Below are 8,489 nucleotides of genomic sequence, written 5' to 3'. Positions count from 1 at the left end.
AAACCCCGTCTCTACTAAAAATACAAAAAATTAGCTGGGCATGGTGGCACATGCCTGTAATCCCAGCTACTCAGGAGGCTGAGGCAGGAGAATTGCCTGAACCCAGGAGGCGGAGGTTGCGGTGAGCCGAGATCGCGCCATTGCACTCCAGCCTGGGCAACAAGAGCGAAACTCCATCTCAAAAAAAAAAAAAAAAAAAAAAAAAAAAATGGGCAAAGGACTTGAATCGAAATTTTTCCAAAGAAGATATACAAATGGCTGACAAGCATAGGAAAACATGCTCAATATCACTAATCATTAGGGAAATGTAAGTCAAAGTTACAATGAGGGCTGGGCATGGTGGCTCACGCCTGTAATCCCAGCACTATGGGAGGCCAAGGTGGGAGGATCACAAGATCAGGAGATGGAAACCATCCTGGCTACACTGTCTCTACTAAAAATACAAAAACTTAGCTGGGCATGGTGGCACATGCCTGTAGTCCCAGCTACTTGGGAGGCTGAGGCAGGAGAATTGCTTAAACCAGGGGGGAGGAGATTGCCATGAGCTGAGATCACGCCACTGCACTCCAGCCTGGGCGACAGAGGGAGACTCCATCTCAAAAAAAAAAAAAAGTCACAAAAAGACAAATATGCATGATTCCACTTAGACAAGGAACTTACCTACAGTACAGTAGTCCAAATCCCCAGAGACAGAAAGTAGAATGGTGGTTGGCAGGGGCTAGGGAAAGGAAAAATGGGGAGTCGTTCAATGGATATAGTGTCTCAGTTTTGCAGAATAAAAATGTTTCCAAGATTGGTTGCAAACAATATAAATATATTTAACACTGCTCAACTGTACAGTTAGAAATGGTGAGGATGGCTCATTGCATGTGATGTATATTTTTACAACGTGTAAAAGGCCATCAAAAATTGCTTAATTACGTTTTCAGAAATGTCAGACGGTAATATATTGTCATTTAACCGTCTGATTTGAGACAATTTTAATTTTTGTGACCCTTGACTTCTATACCTTAACATTTTTTTTTTTTTTTTTTTTTTTTTTGAGATGGAGTCTTGCTCTGTCACCCCAGGCTGGAGTGCAGTGGCGTGATCTTAGCTCACTGCAACCTCCGCCTCCTGGATTCAAATGAATCTTGTGCCTCAGCCTCCCAAGTAGCTGGGATTACAGGCTCTCGGCACCATGCCCCATTAATTTTTGTATTTTTAGTAGAGACAGGGTTTTACCATGTTGGCCAGGGTGGTCTTGAAGTCCTGGCCTCAAGCAATCTGCCCACCTCAGCCTCCCAAAGTGCCGGGATTACAGGCATCAGCCACTGCACCCGGCCTATACCTCAACTTCTACCTGTGTCTACTTGGCTGTCTATAAATTAACCCAATAGCTGTCCCTACTCAGTATGTGCCAGGCTTTTCCCTATACAATTCTGAACAATTTTTTAGTGAGCAAACTGAAGCTCAGTAAGGTCCAGTGATTTTCCCCAAGGTTGTGCAAGAGATGGAGCTCTCATTGGGTCCCATTGGCCTGATCCTAAAGCCTGTGTTCTTTTCCACCAGACCTTATCTCCATTGAGCTGGTCTCTCCTAAGAACCACTTAGGGTAACTACAAAATCCAGATACTCCCTGGGGATGAAAAATTCTTTAGATTTTGATGAATGTTGAATGTGTGGATGCTGGAATGAGTAATTAACAAGTAAGGCAATGAATGCAAACAAGAGTGACTAAATTGACAGACTCAGCGAGCCTTGAAGAGGGTGGGGCCTGGAAGGGAAGGAAGAGAGGAAGGAGAATAGCTAAGTGGGGAGATTTCACTCTGTGCTTACCAGAGCATGTTGTCTATCCTGTGCTGAGGACAGAGGCCGTGGGGACAGCCTGGATCTACTGCCCACTTAAGAGAGAGGACAACTAGACGTAGCTGTGTATGCTCCCAGAAGCAACAGAGGTTCAGGCAAGATGCCCGAAGGAGGGAAGGGTGACAAGAGCAGTGGGGAGACTTGGCGGGTTTTTGCAGAGGGGAGGGACACATCTTTCTTTAGAAAGATTATGCTGGCTCCTGTGGGGAAGGCAACTTGAAGGGGAAGAAATTGGAAGAGGGAAGACTTGACACTAAACATAGCACCAAGGGCAGTGAGGTTTTGGAGGAACCTTTACCAGAGAGGGAGAGGAAGCAGTCTCCATTATCTACTCTTTAGTGACAGAGCCCAAAGGGACAGCTCTGTAATGGCTGGGGGTGGGGACAAGGGTAGCAATGAACAGAGGAGATAAGGGCTGCTCCTTTTGTTGAGTGCTTTCCAGGACACCAAGTGCTGGTCTGGCTGCTCCAACATGGGAAACTTTTATGTTGTCTCTCAGGTCTAAGGGTCTCTTTACATTTCTTAAAAATTTATTTTTAATTTTTTAGGCTGGGTGTGGTGGCTCACCCCTGTAATCCCAGCACTCTGGGAGGCCAAAGCAGGTGGATCATCTGAGGTCAGGAGTTTGAGGCCAGCCTGGCCAACATGGTGAAACCTCATCTCTACTAAAAATACAAAAATTAGCTGGATGTGGGGGTGCACGCTCTTAGTACCCAGCTACTTGGGAGGCTGAGGCAGGAGATTCACTTGAACCGGGGAGGCTTAGGTTGCAGTGAGCCAAGATCATGCCACTGCACTCTGGCCTGGGTGACAAAGTGAGACTCCATCTCAAAAAAAAAAAAATGTTTAAAAAAATTTTTTAAACTTCTATTGTTTTTCAGGTGGTTTTGGTTATATAGATAAGTTCTTTAGTGGTGATTTCTGAGATTTTAGCACACTTGTTGCCAGAGCAGTGTACACTGTAATCAATACGTAATCTTGTATTCCTCACCCCTCCCCACCCTACCCCACTCCCAGTCTATATCATTCTCATCGGCATTTGTTTTTTGAGAGGTAAGTGAGGTCTGCTGCATTAGCCCAGAGATAGCGGAGGAGGCTGGAAAGGAAAATGGTTTTCAGAGAACAGGGAAGGAAAAAGTCTGAGGAAGCAAAATTATTTAAAAAACACTGTCCTTTCCATTTCTGTGTCGTTCAACCAAACACCATCCTGTGGGTTCTGTCAGTTGATCCTCACGCTGATCTGAGAACTTGGCAGAGCTGGGTTGCTGCCTTCCCCAGGGCTAACCGGGTGTCTAAGCTGGTACAAGACCCCAGGTGATCCAGTGTCTAACCACAGAGCCCTTGCTGGACACAGGGAGAAGACATTATGTGTCCCTGGCCCTGTTCAGGGGAGCAGGGAATGGACCTGAACGATTTAATTATTTGTGGTAGATAAAGTCTAGAGAAAATGTGAGGGTGCAAAGCATCTCCTCCAAATTGTGAAGACTTACCCAGGGCCCACTCACTCACGCCAGTTCTCCTGGGCCCTTAAAGCCTGGGGGTGAGGGAGCCCTCTGGTCAACCCTCTCTACCCTAGCCTCAGGATCCCAGCATTGAAGGAATGAGGTCTGACCTCATTCATCACTGTAGGGATGGTGAGACTGAGGCAGGAGGTGACTGGGTTCCCAGCCTGGAGCCCTTTCCCCTCAGGACTTGGTCTCCCTACCCTAGGTCCCTCTGCAAGGACAGAAAGACATGGTCTGGAAATTGAAGCCACTTCTGCTGCTTCTGGCCTGGGTAGCCACCATGTGCAGTGCCCAGGACAGGACCGATCTCCTCAATGTCTGTATGGATGCCAAGCACCACAAGACAAAGCCAGGTCCTGAGGACAAGCTGCATGACCAAGTATGGCTGGAGTGTGCCTCTACTAAGGAGGGGCTGGTTCTGACACGGAGGAGGAAGTCAGGCTGGTGGGGGAGCACTTGAGGGATCAGACACCTCCACATCCTGAATTTTTGTGGTGGGAGAAGATGAAAGTGGAGGGGCGAGAGTGGCTGAGGTGATTTTAGGGGGCCCTCCCCAGAGGTGGATACCATGTTGGCAATGAACCTGAGTCATCCTTCGATGGGCACCTGTCAGTTGTCATGTGTTTTTTGTACATAATTTCATATCCCCAGGGGTTCTTTGATGTAGGTAGATGATAGTCTCCACATAACACAAGTCAGTGAAACTGAGGCTCACAGAAGCACATGGGCCCACACAGGAGCTGGACATGACTGGCCCCTGTGGTGGGGTAGGAGTAGGACTGGGTTGGGCTCCTCCTTTCGGTGGGTGAGAGACTAGGGAGGTGCTGGCTCTACCCACCCTCACTATGTGCCAGTTCCATGGAGTGCCAAGGGAGAAGAGGAGGAGGCCCCTTCCATCTGTAATTTGAGGTAGAGGGGCTGTATATTTACACAGTCTACATACATGTATGCCAGTGGATTGCAACCTTATTAGACTCAATATCTCCCTTTTATGACAGATAATTTTTAGATTCTCTTTTCTATCCTGCAATCAAATTCAAAAGAACCTATTTGTATGCATAATTTTGTAAATATCAACATAATGCTCTGTAATATAAAGGAGAAACAGAAAGTAACTTGTAATAAAATAATATATATTTCAACATTCAGTTCTCTGGTATGACTACATTAGAAGGCATTAGGAAATAGCACATGCTTGCTTTTGTCATAAAATCATATGAATGGGGAGCTACAAATGAAGATTGATACAGGTATATTATATTGGTGACTTGAACACTGTAAGACACCATAATATAAGCAATGTTGCTGTTGATGGCATAATTTTCTAAAATAGTGAATAACTCTAGTAGAACAAAACACATAGTACAGCCTTCTATTTCATGGTATTTGGAGTCCTGGAAAACCCAGTCTAGACTAAAATCTTGTGGAAATATGATGTGACTATATGTTAGACAGAGATTTAAAAAGTAGGGCCTTTGCTTACTTTTTCTGTTTTTTTGAGGAGTCTCACTCTGTTGCCCAGGCTGGAGTGCAATGGTACAATCTTGGCTCACTGCAACCTCTGCCTCCTGGCTTCAAGTGATTCTCCTGCCTCAGGCTCCCAAGTAGCTGGGATTATAAGCACCCATGACCATGCCTGGCTAATTTTTTTGTATTTTTACTAGAGACGAGGTTTCACCATGTTTGTCAGGCTAGTCTCGAACTCCTGACCTCAGGTGATCCACCTGACTTGGCCTCCCAAAGTGCTGGGATTACCACCTTGAGCCACCATGCATGGCTTGGCTTTTGCTTACTTTTTCCAGCAAATATTTACATGGGCCTACTATGTGTCTGGCACTGGCTTAGCCACTGGGACACAGATCTTACTACCTGCCAAGAAGAATGAATGTATTCAAACTCTATTACTGTATGGCTCACTCCTGCTCTTCCTTTGCTCAAAATGTCACCTACAATGAAACGTTTTCTAACCCATTTATAATGTCAGCAATAATTCCATATTTTACATTACTGCTCTACCTTTTCTCATATCATTTATCATATCCTGACATATCATATATATATATATTTTAGTTTCTTACTGTCTCCTCTGACCAGAATGAAAGTTCCATGAACACATATTTCTGTCTGTTTAGTTCTCTTCTGTATTCGTAGCATCTATAACTGTGACTGGCATAAAGTAGGTGCTCAATAATAAAAATAATACTACTAATTATTATTTTTTTAAAGTCGGAGTTTCACCATGTTGATCAGACTGGTCTTGAACTCCCAACCTCAGGTGATCCGCCCACCTTGGCCTCCAAAGTGCTTGGATTACAAGCGTGAGCCACCATGCCTGGCCAATAATTATTTTTAAATGAGTATGTGAAAGGACTTTTTATGAAGTGTTTCGTGCCGCATAAATGATAGCTATTACTCCCATGACAAGGTTTCCCCTGGGCTCCCACAGCCCCCGATCACACAGTTGTAATTGTGTTTCCTCCAAGAATGGGGTTCCTGGAGGCCTAGGATAGAGGGACCATCACAATGAGTATTCCCAGGACAACCTAACTAGGGCAGAGGAGTAAGAACCAAATGGGGCAGAGACAGGAGGTGGTAGAAGGAGGGTGTGGGGAGGCACTTAGTCCTGTGTCTTCTCCACCCAGTGCAGTCCCTGGAGGAAGAATGCCTGCTGCACGGCCAACACCAGCCGGGAGCTACACAAGGACACCTCCCGCCTGTACAACTTTAACTGGGATCATTGTGGCAGGATGGAGCCCGCCTGCAAGCGCCACTTCATCCAGGACACCTGTCTCTATGAGTGCTCACCCAACCTGGGGCCCTGGATCCGGCAGGTAGGATGTTTCCTCCCCGCACCCCAGCAGACTGCCATCCCCCTCAATCACTTCAAGGCTACGGCTACCAACATCCCTGGCTGAGAGGAGCCCTGCCTCCCCACCTCCCACCCAGGTGAATCAGAGCTGGCGCAAAGAACGCTTCCTGGATGTGCCCTTATGCAAAGAGGACTGTCAGCGCTGGTGGGAGGATTGTCACACCTCCCACACCTGCAAGAGTAATTGGCACAGAGGATGGGACTGGACCTCAGGTGAGGGCGATTGAGGTGGGGTTAGGAAAAAGCAGACTGAGGTGGGGTTTGGAGAATCCTCAAGGATTAGGGGTGGGGCGATTTCTGGAGGTGGCCAGAAATGAGCTTCGGGGCCCAGGGGTTGAATGTTTGTGTCTACCATCTCCCTGCAGGAGTTAACAAGTGCCCAGCTGGGGCCCTGTGCCGCTCCTTTGAGTTCTACTTCCCCACTCCAGCTGCTCTTTGTGAGGGCCTCTGGAGTCACTCGTACAAGGTCAGCAACTACAGCCGAGGGAGCGGCCGCTGCATTCAGATGTGGTTTGACTCCACCCAAGGCAACCCCAATGAGGAGGTGGCGAGGTTCTACGCTACAGCCATGAATGTGAACGCTGGCGCCCTGCTTCATGGAATTGGGGGTCTCCTGCTCAGCCTGGCCCTGATGCTGCAACTCTGGCTCCTTGGCTGAGTCCAGTCCTCCCAGACTACCTGCCCTCAGCTTGGATAACCAGGCTGGGCACCAGCTCCCACAAATGACAGCATCCTAAGCATGCTTCCATTAGTCACCCAAAACTCTGTTACCTGGTCAGTTCCTGCTCCATGGTGGGGTTTGGGGCTTTAGACTGACATATCCACGTCTGAGGAATTATTTTGGCTGTGAGTTTGTGGGTGGGTGGGAGACAGATTCTACAGCTTCTGGATTCCTTCAGATTAGAGCAACTAAACCTGTATTTTAACCCCAGCTCTGCTACTTGCTTTGTGAAAGTGAGTCAGTTGCTTCACTGCTCTAAACCTTTGTTTCCTCCTGGATATAAAAAAGGATAATAGTCTTGCCCTCAGGCTTGTGAAATAATAGAGGAGCTGTTGCCTAGAAAGCCCATGAGCCCAGTGTCTGCACATTAATTGTCTTCGGGGATCCTGTGGCTTCTGTTGCCCCAAGTGAGAGCCAGGTCCTCAGCTGATTTATCTTGGTCTCCAAACAGCCTCCCAGTACCTCAGTGTTCGTCTGCCTGGCTCTGTACTCGGCTCTGTAATTGGAAAGCTGGGACAGGGAGTCCAGGAAAGTCTCTGGATTGCCAGCGGTTTGAAAAAAAAAATTCACACTGCCTAATGTGATGCACATTGAAGGAGCAGCGTTGGGGATTGGGACTCTGAGGAAGAACAGAGCCAATTGGAGAGGGTAGTTTAGGGGGTTCCTGGAGTGGAATACTCAAGAGCCTGGAACTGATTCAGCGCTTCTGTGTCCTGGAGGTGTGGCAGGAAGAGTTAGAAACCCTTAGGGGCTTCCGGGCTGAGGAGCCTCTGGTGCCTTTGTCTACTCCTAGGATTGGTGGATATGCCTATCTTGGGGGTTGCCCTGTCTTGGGGGTTGCTTTATCTTTGCACAGCCTTCGGGAGCTGGGCCTGAGCTATATCTCTGGATCTCCCAACACCCCTTTCCCTTTGGCTAAGTGTTTGTTTCCACACTCCTACAACTGTCCCCAGAGAGGCATAGGTAAGTGTCTGAGAACACCCTGCCAGTGGGTGGCCCAGCTAGGACGAGGACCCATGTGTGCACTCCTAGTCCAGGTCTCTCCCCCACTACCAAGGATTCCCCTCACACCAGGCTCATCTTTTCTTTCTTATACTAAAAGATGACTCATGAGGAAGATGGCACAGATTGCAGGCCGAGTTATTGGGTTCTGGAGGCACCGCTGGGTGGCTGGGTAGATCTCTTAAATTATTATATTTATTTAGTGTGGAAGGCCCCACAGAGCCCCTTCCATGTCCCAGGCTCTGTTCCAGCTGGGTTAAATCAATGCATATTTGAAACAGGAAGGAGCTCGCGGGACTGACCCGAACTCCGTCAACAGGTTCAGCAGAGCAAACTGAAAGTTATCTGCCAGGTTAAAGGGAACCTCCCAAGGCCGCCCGGGAGTTGGCGGCGGCGGGCGCCGGGCTGGAGGCCTGCGCCTTTAAGGAGCCAGGGGACGGAGGGGCGGGGCAGGAAGACGGCTCCCCGGAGACGCCGCCACCGGCTAGGTCTTTTTTTGAGAGGGGGCGGGCCAGACCCTTTTTTTGGACTCCACCCCCTTTCC

At 48.1% G+C, this 8,489-nt stretch overlaps 1 protein-coding gene across 1 annotated transcript; it reads left to right on the top strand.

Annotated features, from left to right (window-relative positions):
- The first annotated feature begins 1,805 nt into the window (after positions 1-1,805).
- On the top strand, positions 1,806-8,233 carry FOLR2 (folate receptor beta). The gene is made up of 5 exons (XM_003923419.4): positions 1,806-1,943; positions 3,559-3,732; positions 5,996-6,184; positions 6,300-6,435; positions 6,588-8,233. Exons 1-5 carry the CDS (start codon positions 1,917-1,919, stop codon positions 6,878-6,880), a joined length of 819 nt encoding a protein of 272 aa, XP_003923468.1. The 5' UTR covers positions 1,806-1,916; the 3' UTR covers positions 6,881-8,233.
- Positions 8,234-8,489: the final 256 nt, after the last annotated feature.

This window comes from Saimiri boliviensis, chromosome 6 (assembly GCF_048565385.1).
Source record: "Saimiri boliviensis isolate mSaiBol1 chromosome 6, mSaiBol1.pri, whole genome shotgun sequence".
Lineage (NCBI taxonomy): Eukaryota > Metazoa > Chordata > Mammalia > Primates > Cebidae > Saimiri > Saimiri boliviensis.
Note: the sequence above shows the minus strand (reverse complement) of the source record. Positions and strands in the feature narration are given on the sequence as shown.

What these genes read in the sequence shown, in the direction of transcription:
- FOLR2 (XM_003923419.4), top strand. Translation starts at nt 1,917, where the DNA reads ATGCTCCCAGAAGCAACAGAGGTTCAG. An exon ending in TGGGGCCCTGGATCCGGCAG is followed by an intron (nt 6,185 to 6,299) that starts GTAGGATGTTTC and finishes CCTCCCACCCAG; the next exon opens with GTGAATCAGAGCTGGCGCAA. An exon ending in AGGATGGGACTGGACCTCAG is followed by an intron (nt 6,436 to 6,587) that starts GTGAGGGCGATT and finishes ATCTCCCTGCAG; the next exon opens with GAGTTAACAAGTGCCCAGCT.